The following is a 13114-nucleotide window of genomic DNA, read 5'->3' as shown; positions in this document are numbered from 1 at the left end:
GTTGAGAGCCCTTCATATTCACTGTGGAAATAATAATTTGGAGGTCGAGCATTTTTGTGTGTTCTTAGTTATTGTGGTAGAGATGAGACTTGGCGCTTGAGGTTATGGGACTTCCGGAAATATTTCTAATGATTGATGTTGAGGAAGGGAAAATATTTGTCGAGAGTTTTCTTATTTGGATTGTTGTCATTGGTGCTGTGAACATATGCGATATCCATCTCTGCCAGAGACGATATTTCCACCTGAGCTTGTGATTGTAGGAGAAGATTTACATTGCCAAGTAATGCCAGGTGTTTGTTGAAGCTTTGAAGAACTGTCATATATTATTGAAGGATTGACAAATCGATTCATATCTGGAACTATCGGGAGGAGCTTCAGAAGGGACGCTAAGAACAGGAGGACGTCTAATGACTAATCATTTGAGGAATGACTATCTTTCGATTCTAGCGATTTACAACGCTGGGAATCGTTTCGTAGACATCGATTGTCAAGGCACTATATCGTTTCCTTGCTGGGCCGTAGTAGGCAATTTTCAGCTACAGGCATTCATCTATTTCCTTCCTGTTTCTAAGTCACTTGAAAGGGTTTTATTTTTCTGTTGTTTTTTAAATAATCAAATGATTGCATTGTAAACTGTTCGAGAGTAAACATTGAAGAAAATTGTTGATGTATTGTTGTTGAGGCAAGCCCATATTGTTCTAGAAGAATCTAGTTTCTAGTACGTTTCTCTATCCATATTTTTATCAAATACTTCTATGTCAAATCTAGGATCTAATATATGCACAACAGTAAAGTCAAGTATAGAATTGAATTAAGTCTTGTGAAGATATCTCAGGAATATTACACTCTAAATCAGATTTAGATTGCAAACAACAAGATTTTCCACCATTTTTTACAATTTTTTGCTAATTTTTTCATTGTTTTCACAATTTTTCAAATTTTCAAACCCTACCTATGTTTTATAGTTTGACTCTTTTTTTTTAAGAAAATGTTTAGAATCTTAGATTAGAATCATTAGATTAAATTTTTACTGATTTCATCTAATCTATAATCATTTAAAATAATTTAGTTTGTTTGTTAATTTTTTTATTAAAATATTAACAACTTGTGCTTGGTATTTGTATGTGTAGGTTGATATATAATGGCAAATAGAGAAACCAAAGCATTAGGTTCAAGGTCGGTGCCTCCACCATCATTTGTAGGCACTTGTCCTAAAGGAGCTAGAGACCCTTCTTGGAAGTCTGCTTATCAAGGATCGGAACCTGGTTGGGTTTTTTTGCATAAAATGTGAAAGAATATTTCATGGAGGCACAAACCACCTCAAATACCACCTTGCAAGCATTAGTAAGCATGATGGTAGGGGCTGTCCTAACACCATTGAAGAAATAAAAAGAGAGATGGATTCCATGCTCGTAGTTGCAGAAGAGAGAAAATTGCAAAGGGAGAGGTCAAAGCTAGCCATGCAAGCAACTATAGCTGCTTCTCAAGGTGCTTCAATCAACCTTGAAGCAAAAGAACAAGAACTTCAGAGCATAGTGGGTTCTCTTCGTGGCCATGTATCTGCAAATCCACCACCACCACGAGCACCGCTTCAGTTGCTTCTAGTAGAGCATCAACAATAATAGCACCATCATCGTCGACTCCTATAGATAATTATTTTGTGCACAGGAACACACTTGGAGCACAACCATAATTGGAGGCAATTGGGTGGAATAGGGAGGCACATGAGCATGCAAATATTGGTTTAATTTGGTTATCGCATTGATAGGTATAGTACAAGGTTACAAGGCGCCCTCTCTTGCAGACTTGAGTGGGAGGTTGGTAACTTAGTTTAGTTGATTTAAATTTTTTGATAAATTATGTTGAGTTTTTAAATTTTTTTGAATTCAAGCTATTTTTTCTTTAAAAATTAAAATTGTGTACTCAATTTCACTTTGTACTTGTAGATTGCTCATGAATGCAATTGAGAGGGCAAAAAAAGTGTTGGGAGAGCAAAAAAATGATTGGAAAAAATATGGCTGCACTATTCTTTCTGATGGGTAGATGGATGGGAAAAAGTGCACCATAATTTTTTTTGGTTTCTTGCAAAAATAATCTGGTTTTCTTGAAATCATTGGATGCCTCCAATGTAGTGAAAATGCAAAAAAAAATTCTCGAATGTTGGAGCGAGTAGTCACAGAGGTTGGAATTGAAAATGTGGTGCAAATCATAATTGATAATGCAACAACATATGTGGTGGCTAGTAGAATCTTCCAAGATAGACACCCCACACTTTTTTAAATACCTTGTGCAGCACATGTCTTTGACTTTCTTTTGGAGGACATAAGCAAACTTGATTGGGTGACACTAGTTGTAGAGGATGCAAGGAAGATCACAAAATATATCTACAATCACCCTTGGGTTCTTAACTTGATGAGAGAGCAAACAAAAGGGAAAGATTTGGTAAGATAAGGTTTTACAAGGTTTGCAACGATTTTCTTAATGTTGGAAAGCATTCTTGGTTCATTGACGGCTTTGAAACAAATGTTTGTGAGTCAAGCATGGCTAGACTCAACCTATTCAAAGAAGCATGAAGGAGAAATTGTTGCTTGCATAGTCTTCGACAACCTATTTGCACAAATAGTGTCAGAGATTGTGAAGGTAACTTCAAAAGTTTGAATTTAAATTCAAATTGAATATTAACTTTTTAATTCAAGTCTATTTGTAACTTTAATCTTTTTGTATTTTTAAGTTGTGGGTGTTGGAGCCCTTGGTTAGAGTTCTCCGCTTGGTAGATGGGGAAGAAACACCAATGGGCTATCTGTATGAGGCCATGGATAGGGCTAAAGAGGCTATAAAAAATTATTACAAAGGGAAATGCTTCAAATTTGATCCCATATGGGAAATTATCCAACCTATCCATGTAGCAAGATACTTCCTCAACCCTCGCTTTTTCCACTCTGATTCCTTCTCAGAACCTAGTGGAGAGGTTATGGAGGGCCTCACTACATGCATTCAGAGGATGACACCCGATGTTGAGGTGAGAGACCGCATTGTGGCTGAATTGGATGATTATATAAAAAAAGGGTAAGCTCTTCTCTTCAGATTTGGCTAAGAGAGGAAGAACCACTCAAACACCCTATAATTTTTACTATTTGGAGTCTTTCACATGGATCTTGATCTTACAAGTTACAATTATTTACAACTAAAAACTATTGATAATTTGATAAAATGTTTGACTTTTCTTTCTAACTCTTCAATATTTTATTTTGTAGAGCTTGGTGGAGAAAATGGGGTGGAAATGCCCCAAATCTGCAAAAATTTGCCCTTCGTGTCTTATGCCAACCTTGTAGTGCATCCAGTTGTGAGCGGAATTGGAGCTTGTTTGAGGCCATCCACATGAAGAAGAGGAATAAATTAGCCTAGAAATGCCTCAGTGACCTTGTCTTTGTGCAATATAATCTTTGGTTGCGCATAAGGAAGGTAGAGGAAACATCAGCCTCAACAGGTCCAATTGATTTGGATGATATAGATCCTTACATTGATTGGGCAACACAAGAGTAGCCTCCATTGTTTACCGATGATGACATCTATGATTTGGAGAGGCAGGCAATGGAGGAGGGGGGTGGATTTGGATTCACCTTGGATGACATTGAGGAGCATGAGGAGGTTGACGATGATGAGGAGTCATTACCAATGCCAACAACATCTATATCTAGGATGGAGGTCGAGTCACAACCTGTCATGCCGAGTGAGGTGGTAGAGCCACAACGGACTCCTAAGACTAGAGATACCTCTCCCCTAGTTTTTACTAGAGTTGGGAAGAGGAAGATGTAAATTGTTTTGATGTAGTGTTTACTTTTAGTTTGATAAAGACAATTTGCTATTTTCATTTTGTTCAGACTATTAGACATCGACATTCTACACGAGGATGTGATTTTGTACCCAATTTGCATTTAAATCAATCAAATATAACTAGACTTTGCTTGTTTCTTTTATGTACTCATTTATTTGACTCATTGGATGCATCTCCTTATTGAATTTATACAAAAAAATGCATTTCTAATGAAGTTTAAGTAGATTTTTAAGTTGCAGAGTTTTTTCCGATTTTTCACTGAGTTGTATTTTCAGGCCTTGCTGAGTTTTTGCGGAGTCTGAGTATTTCAAATTTTCAACTATGGGAAGTACCACCAACTATGTGCATTGACCATATACTTGTCTCAAAGAGCATCAAGACCACAATCGTTGCAGCATGCAAAACTCATGAACTCAGCCCTCATGGCATCCCACATGTCACAATCGTTGAAGAGTTTGTGAATTGTTGCCTTGTGCCCTTGAGCAACTTCAGGATCTCTATATGGGGAACTCTTGTGGCAATAGAAAGGAGATGAGCACTATAATATTTGGGACCCAATGCAGAGGCAAGAAGACGCAATGAAGTGGTCATTTTGTTTCGTCTCTATACAATAATTTGGTGTAGTTCTTTGAAGAATTTTTCTTTAGGATCCTGCTCTTTTGCATTTATGATGACTTTCATCTTCTCACTCATTGAGTTGATGCCATCATATACCTCATTCAAACAAGGCCTATCCATGTTGGTATAACAAATCATGCTCACTATGGGCTCAGTGAAAATGAAGAGATACTCAACATGATCCCACCAATGTCATCTAGAATCATTTGCTTAACCTTTTCTGCCCTTGTAATTGCTAGATTGCCTCCATATGGACCAATTTGGGCTGATTACCATGTCAAAAAGTGCCTCACAAACCTTCACAAGTCGTCTCATCACAATTGTGTTGAAGGTAAAATGGGTCTCAGCAACCTGTTTGAAAATTAAAAAAAAAAAAATTTAATTTACAAAATTTAAAACAAAAACAAAATTAAAAAGTTAACTAAATTGAAACATATTTATTATTTAACTTACCTTCAGCAGCTCTAGTTTTGACAATGTTTAAAATATGCCTTGTGATATATGGTGGTTGGTGATGAACATTTGGGTTTCTTTGGCCTCATCATACACCTATTTGATCTAATCAATTTTGGTGCCAATTATTTATTCCTTTGGTTGGTGACGAACATTTGGAACTAATCACTGCCATCTCAGAAAGTCCTAGATTCCTATTCAATTGCTGATTTGACAATTCTGACTTTAGAATGTTGTCAAAAACTGAAAATACACACAAAAAAGGGGGAGAGCCTTTGTTTTGTTTTCTAATACCTTCCATTGCTTAGCCGAATTACAATGGTGTAGGTAGACATTGGGATCTCTAGGCCAGGGCTGCAGACACCTCTTCTTGAGGGAAGGAGAGCCATTTGCCTAACAAAGTGCTCCATTAATCCGCCTAGCAAAATTCAAAAAAACAAGTGTTGGGAATCTTTGCTCCCAAACTTTCACCCTGCACCATCTCTTCGAGTGGATTGAATCAATGGAAATTTAAAATGAAAATATGCCTTTAGTTAGTAATTAGTTATTTTCAAATAAATAAAATATGAAATGGTTTTATCTCTATATCTCTAAATCCTTGCATATGCTGTACACAGTTATATCCCAATCTTTTATGCAAATTCCATAATAATAATTTGCAAATAGAGGGAGCTACCATATATAAGGGGAGAGGCTTTGCATCCTGATTATTCTTGGAACAACTAAGATGATGAGCTGAAAGGAACTTTTTATGTACAGCAATAACAGAAAGGCTGAAATTAAATTAAATTAACATCCGCAAGCAACCAAAGTATCCATTCACAACTAGGGGTTGTTTCTAGAAACTAAGTATAGTGTAAAGAGGCCATTCTGGTTATTTTTTATGATTCACTTTGTATTCATCGACAGAAGTCAAGTGAAGGATTTTAGGTTAGTTTTTAATCAAACTCTGAAATGTTATGTGCACTGAAGATATCTCTTTTCAAATTTTTTATCTGGTTTAGTACGCTTTGATTTGCAATCATTCTCTGATGTACAATCACATATAAAATAAAATATTTTCCTTTATCTTTCCAAACTTTGCTCAAAATGCTGAACTTTAGTGAAGCTTCCCCTTATAACATAGTACCTACTGAACTTTTTGGGTATGGTAACTGTGCCGCAAACAGCTCTACCAAGCATGTTATTAATTGATTTCTACTCAGACATACGTGAAACTTGAAGCATAATCAATTTTATTTGGTGAATTTCTGAATCCTTCCTATTTATATTTGTCATATGACAGTATTACTGCTAATGGTTGTTGATATTCAGGTTCTGCTTGTCCTTGGAGCAGCAGGTGGAGTTGGATTGTCAGCTGTGCAGATTGGAAAGGTTTGTGGGGCAGTTGTAATTGCTGTTGCAAGGTAAGTTATTGATCTATTATCCATGACTCAACTTTGCATCTTTCTATTTTGTGGATGCTGTTTTCTGTTGCTCTGTAAAATTGGTCTCCCTTAATTAGACAGGGCATTATAGGCTTTTATTCTGAATGTTTCTTTGTTTCAAGTTAAGTCTATAAATTTTGCAACACCTGATAAACCATTTGCAGAGAAATAAGCCATCTGAAAGTTCATTAATGTGTATGAGGTATGTGATGGTCAGTTTTAAAATGTGTAAAATTCAGGGGACCCGAAAAGGAACATCTTCTCAAGTCATTAGGAGCTGACCATGTGGTTGACTCTACTGTTGGTAGTATAATTCCCAATGTACGGGAGTTCCTTAAATCAAGAAATCTTAAGGGAGTTGATGTTCTCTATGATCCTGTTGGAGGTAAGCTTTTAAAAGACAGCTTGAAGCTTTTGAATTGGGGAGCCAAGATTTTGGTCATAGGATTTGCGAGTGGAGAAATCCCTGTTATTCCTGCAAATATTGCCCTTGTAAAGGTAGAATTACATCCCATGTCTTTGCAGAATTTCAAGTATGTACTGTACAATTTATTTGAATGTTTGTTATTTTAGAATTGACAGATTGTTTTCATTCCATTCCTGTTTTTTTTTATATACTGAATCAAAACATTTTTTTCAAGTGATTTCTCATATACTAGATTCATTTATTGTTAACCCATGCTCTGTCATAATATCAAGAAATTTTCCAGGACATGCTTGTGTATTTCTTGCATTTCAGTATGTAAGATTATTTGAATATATCCAAATAAATAATTATATTTATATCAGGTATTGCTATTGCTTGAGATTTAGTGGATGCCATGCTGAGTTTTAATCTTGTTTCAGAACTGGACAGTGCATGGACTTTACTGGGGAAGTTATAGAATTCATCAACCAGAAGTATATGTAAATTCTATGCAAGAGTTGCTCACATGGCTAGCAAAGGGATTAATACGCATAAATATATCTCATACATACAGGTTGTCAGAGGTATTGAACCATCTTTATGCCTTTAATGTCAACTTTCTCTCTTCGAATAATATTTTTTTTTTTTTGAAAGTAGAAAGATCTTCATAGGAAGGTTAGCTTTATCATCCTCTGGAAATTTCTCAGTGCTAATCAAATTTCATTTATGTATTTCCTCATTTCGTAGACGATTCTTTAATGCAATTTTTACAAATTCAAAATAGATCGGAATATATTTCATGCCTTTGTTCTTCTATGAAAGTAACTGAGGGACTAGTTTAAGATTTTGAAATTCAGTAGTTTTATTTTTATCAATTTAAATACATATGATGTGAATCTAGAGAATTCACAAAATGAGCCTCATAATGCATGGGATTTCTCCAGTGCCTTTGGAAAGAATTTCCATAGGTTCTCATTCCCAATTGAATTAAAATGGCACCATACCAATAGAAAGCCAACTGCTGCAGGCTTCAATTTGTTTGAAGACCATTTCAAGATCTACTTTGCAATTAAGTTTGAAAAAAACTCGTCTCTTGTTCTGCATAAATTATTATTAATACCCTCATAAAAAATTTCATTAGCAATTATGAAACCATTCTTTAGAGGAATGCAGAATTTATTAAAGGGCACCATCAGTACTGTTATTAACAGTGTTCTACAGTTTTGGAATAGGGGGATGTGTTTTGGTGATGGCAGGGAGATAGTGTCGGGCAATGGAAACACACACACACACACATAAATCACATGCCGATGCGCACAAAATAAATTTATTTTTTTGCTTTTTAAAAATAGAGCAGAGGTGGTGTTGAGGGGTAGAGCTCTCACTACTAACTGCAAATTAAGGCCTTTCAAAACCACACGGTCCTTCATGGCACATGCCATTTTTCATAATTTTATCACTATGTAACACCAAATCCTCATCATACACAGCCACACAACTTATGCCCAAAACAAATTTGAGTTTTTGATTTTGAAAACTAGAGCAGAGGCAGGGTTGAGGGGCAGAACCCCCACCACCAAGCCCAAATTAAGGCCTTCGAGACGATGCGGACCTTCATGGTACATGCCATTGTTCATAATTTTATCACTATGTGACACCAAATCCTTATTATTGTTAACCAAATCTTCGTTCTTCTTAGAAGTAACGCTGAATCTAGGAGAACTAACTGATTTAAATTAAGAGGGGTGCACAACTGAAGACATGAATATTGTCATTCTTGAATCATTTTATTCATTTTCTTTTCTATTTTTAGAAACTCCTTACAGCAGTGAGCAAAGCAGAAACTCACATACATTTAGGAATACTTGATAACATCCACCACTACCCTACACTCACTACTTCTTTCACTCTGGTGTTGGTGATGTACAAATTAAGAAATATTTGATCACCAACTTCCTAAAGTTAAGATAAGAGAGCATGCATTCAAGTAAACAAAAACAGTAACAGCTGTTTTAAACTTTTAATAGTCTGTTTTGCCTCTAATACTGTGTAAATATTCCTTCTTTCTTCCAAGGTCAACCATTTGTACATGTCATCATCATGTCTGTCTGCTCAAAGCTGTGACACAAATCAAAGTGGTTATCATGATATGGAGAAAATTTGTTCAGGGACAGTTAGGGATACCTAGGCATCTGCTGGTTGTCTCAGTGATGTCAGGGAGTCTTCCCTGCAGGGGGCAGTGGCAGTGCATTCCAAATTGTTTCCCGATTTCTGCAACTATGGTGTGCTTTAATATTCATTCCGATTTTTTTTGGGTCAAACAATGTATATGACGGTTTTATAAGCAATTGGAGTTTAGAGACAAAAATGCAAGTGTTTATAAGTAGGTTGTTGTAAGGCCCCTGATTGCAGTTTTGGTGTGATTTTCTTGTGCTCTAAGACTCACATTGTGTACTATGTGATTTTTGTCATTTTGTCATGGTTTCATTCCCCACATTGTCAATCTTGCTAGCACATGCATTGATCTAGAGAATTCCATGTTGGCAACACCTGTGAATTGAGATCTAAAGCCCTTACCTTTTCAATTTCTGATCAAAACAGTGGTTTCCTTTTATGTTTTCCTCTAAGGAAGGCCCCCTTTCCAAACAATTAGCTATGATCCTATAATTTTTTATTGTGTTGTTTGCATTGGTATTGTCAATGGCCGATTGCATTTGATTTAACTCCCAAGAATTGTCCTGTAATTTGGAGATATGTGTGTAGAGTAACAAACAGTGGGACAATAGAAGGGGTAAAGGAGTTATTTTTTCTCCCAGACTATTAGTATTCCAGATGCGGATGGTGTTTGGTAACCTTCCCTTACTTCACATGTAAAAGGGGATTTCTTAACTTTATCTAAATGTTATTCTAATTTTCTACTGCCTCAGTTTTTGAGCTTCTAACGAGCCTTAGGAGCAAACCATGTCTTGCCAATATGCCAATGCCTCAGTGACCAATCTGCGTACAGCCTTGAAGGTTGCCAATCTGCTTCATTTTTTGAGTTGTTAAACAAAATAGTAATGGAACATGAAAGGAGCTATAGCTTGGAACAAGTTCTATCATATTTGATGACTTAGCTTTAAATGCAATTAAACTGCATAGTTTTGGGTTGATCTTCAAGTGACATCCTTTTCAATTATTTTCTATTTTATCTCACTTGTATTTCTTGAATTGCTGATTTTTTTGTTCTAAATGAAACTTTTAATTTGTTTAACTTAAAAGTTAGATAGTCCTTGAATTTATTAATTAATATAATTAAAGGAATTTTCAAATAAAATGGAAAAGCCAAATTTATGGTATTGCAATGATACCTGTCAAAATTTAGTTTTATAGAACTGATTTGTTCAGGTACATTTAGAACGCTTTTACTTGATTATTTTCTCCCAGTAAGCTTTTTGATGAAGAATCCATGTTGTGTGTAAATGGCAGGCAAACCTTGCATTTGCCGCAGTTTTCCACAGAAAAGCTATGGGTAAGGTAATGATCTCCATTGAAGATAGTTCACTGGGTGATGACAAAGTAGCCAGGTCAAAGATTTAAGATTTGATGTCACAAGGAAAGATTAATAAAGAGATAACTAGACAGCAAAAGTCATTCGCATTGGAGAAATAAACTTTTCATGCATCGTATAGAAAGATAACTGTTTAGTTTCTCTAAGGCACTATGCTAAAAATTTGTATAGCATGTCATGTTGAATTCGTAATAGCTACAGAAGATGGTGGCTCGAAATAAGCGTTCTTTTAACTCACATGTTTCAATGGACGTCCTATTTGAGGTTGTTGTCAATGTTCAACACAAATTCACACAGTTCCCATAATTACTCTTCTTTTTCAATCAGTTATCACTAGGTTGGTTTGAATGATCATTGCACTCAATTCTTTATTTACTTTCCTTGATGTCTTCTTATGCCTGTTAGCTACAGACCATAGTCATCTAAATTCATTATAGGGACAAGGACAGGATACCCACATGTCATGGCGATTATATGTATGTAATATGGTCCAATTCTTATTCATTACTAATGTACCCTGATTTGAAAGCGTCTCTATGCCCATTCCTGATGTTTTTATGTGACTGCTTTCTTTTCTATGCTTATATTTGATCTTTTTTTGGTTCAACCATTTTTTGTTCTGTATATACCGACCATGCTTAATTCTACGATGAGGGTATATAAGCCCAACAAAATCCCTTTTGGAATACTGGCAGTTATAAAATTCTCTCGTAGTCGGTGAAATATTAAAATTATGGCATTCTTCACAAAATTCTCCCATGGTCGGTGAAATATTAAAATTATGACATTCTTCTCAAAGAAAAGAATCCTTGTTTCTTCAACAGAAACTTGTCGATGGATTTCCGTATCGTATCTGTTTCAAGTGAGAAAGTCCAGAGGTTCTTAGTTATGCATATATTTATTTGTCATCCAAATCAACATATGTAAAACAAAAAAAAACCTTGTTCCCACCAAGCCTGATATTGCACAAAAATGTGTCTTGAAATTGGTTCTAAGATTTTAAAATCCCCTAATCATATGATGACGTTTAATTCACTTTGCTAGATTGTGGTTTTTTTAACACTAGATTTTATTAGGGGATTGGCATGGTTTTGGTTTCTTACAACCAAATGAAGGTGAATGTCAGTTACTAGGAAACTTGTACCCTGACCCTTTGTACTTGTCTCTCATACTGGAAACACGTCACCATCTTGGAGATTTATGTGGAGATATTTCCATAAATTAGGATGCGTTAGATGAAATGTCCTTGCATTTCCTATACGTTTCCTACAAATGTCCCTTCAAAATGAGGAGACTTCCAATAAGGGTTTCTCAAATATATCACATAAATTACATTGGACATTTTAGAGTACTGATATGTGGTTGATAAAAAATAAAAGAACTAAACTAATACAGTAATAGACTTGTAATTTTTTATTTTTTTCTATAAATTTACAGGTTTTTTTTGGTGCTAAAAAATTCCTTTATTAAATTCGAAAGAGGTAAGAATACAAAGTGAAACAATAATAAGGCTTAATGTGTACATGAATTGAAGTTTTATCAATTGATTGAAAATATAGTCACGTTCAAGGTCTCTCATGTTGTGTATTTAAAAATAATGGGATTCCCTTGCTAGTTTCTTTGTCATCTGTAGGTGATTCTGGTTTTAAATATATTTTTCTATGATGATGATGACTATCAAATATCAATATAATTAATCTATTTCAACATTTTAAAATTTTAGTTTTATTTTTATTTTTTAAGCATTTTGTATTTATCATTCTTTAAAAAATCCATTGTTACACATACACATAGAGACAAGCACACACATAGATATATAGACACACACGCATGTGCACACACACACGCACGCACACACATGTACACCATATTTGCGCACACACGTGCACACGCACACACACACAAACTCACACTCTCAAAGTTAGATTACTTTTGACTATGTTATTGAATTGTTGATATACCCTGCGGACATTTACTTATATGCCTATTATTTCTAGTATGTTTAATCTTCATCAATTAATGATAGATTATACATAGACTTGCATGTGTGTTGTGATGGGGTTAATTCTACAATATATTACTTAGATTATACACTATCAAAGAGATTACTTTTGACTATGTTATGAATTGTTAATGCACCCTATGGGTGTTTACTTATATCTCTATTAATTCTAGTATGTGTAACCTCCATTAATTAATGTTAGATCATGCATAAAACTTGCATGTGTGTTGCGATGGTGTTGATTCTATAATATATTACTTAGATTATACATTATCAAAGTTAGATCACTTTTGACTATGTTATTGAATTGTTTGCATGTTATGGACACTTATATGTCTATTACTTCTAGTATGTTTAATCTTCATTACTAATGGTAGACTATGCATATATAGAACTTGCATGTGTGTTGTGATGGTGTTGATTCTATAATATATTTATTACTATGACTTGATGAATTGCTATGTAAGTTTCGTACATATGCATTTATGGTTCTTGTAGTGTTCTCTTACAATTGCTTTGTATGGACAAAAATTGATGTTAAATGTTGTAAAGAGAGATTAGAGGTCTTTGGTTACACACACACTCACACACACACATAGACACACAAACACAGACAAATTTGGTATGGATGATTTGTACACATCACACATGCACAAACTTGCATGCACACGCACACGCACACGCACGCGCGCACGCGCATACTCGCATATTTGGTTGGCATGATTTGTATACACACGCACGTGCACGCACACACACAAATTTGGTATGCATGATTTGTATACATCACACACATGCACACACACACACACATTGCTATGTAAGT

At 35.1% G+C, this 13114-nt stretch overlaps 1 protein-coding gene across 1 annotated transcript in view; it reads left to right on the top strand.

Annotated features, from left to right (window-relative positions):
* LOC131046911 (uncharacterized) overlaps nucleotides 1-10640 on the top strand; it is a 46133-nt gene extending 35493 nt beyond the window's left edge. Inside the window, exons 3-6 of the mRNA XM_057980744.2 lie at nucleotides 6221-6312; nucleotides 6573-6831; nucleotides 7180-7323; nucleotides 10208-10640. Coding sequence (XP_057836727.2) covers nucleotides 6221-6312; nucleotides 6573-6831; nucleotides 7180-7323; nucleotides 10208-10318 — 606 coding nt within the window. The 3' untranslated portion in view covers nucleotides 10319-10640. The remainder of the gene's footprint in view (nucleotides 1-6220; nucleotides 6313-6572; nucleotides 6832-7179; nucleotides 7324-10207) is intronic.
* The last annotated feature ends 2474 nt before the right edge of the window (nucleotides 10641-13114 follow it).

Source organism: Cryptomeria japonica, chromosome 9 (genome assembly GCF_030272615.1).
Source record: "Cryptomeria japonica chromosome 9, Sugi_1.0, whole genome shotgun sequence".
NCBI lineage: Eukaryota > Viridiplantae > Streptophyta > Pinopsida > Cupressales > Cupressaceae > Cryptomeria > Cryptomeria japonica.
This window is presented reverse-complemented; position numbering and strand designations above follow the sequence as displayed.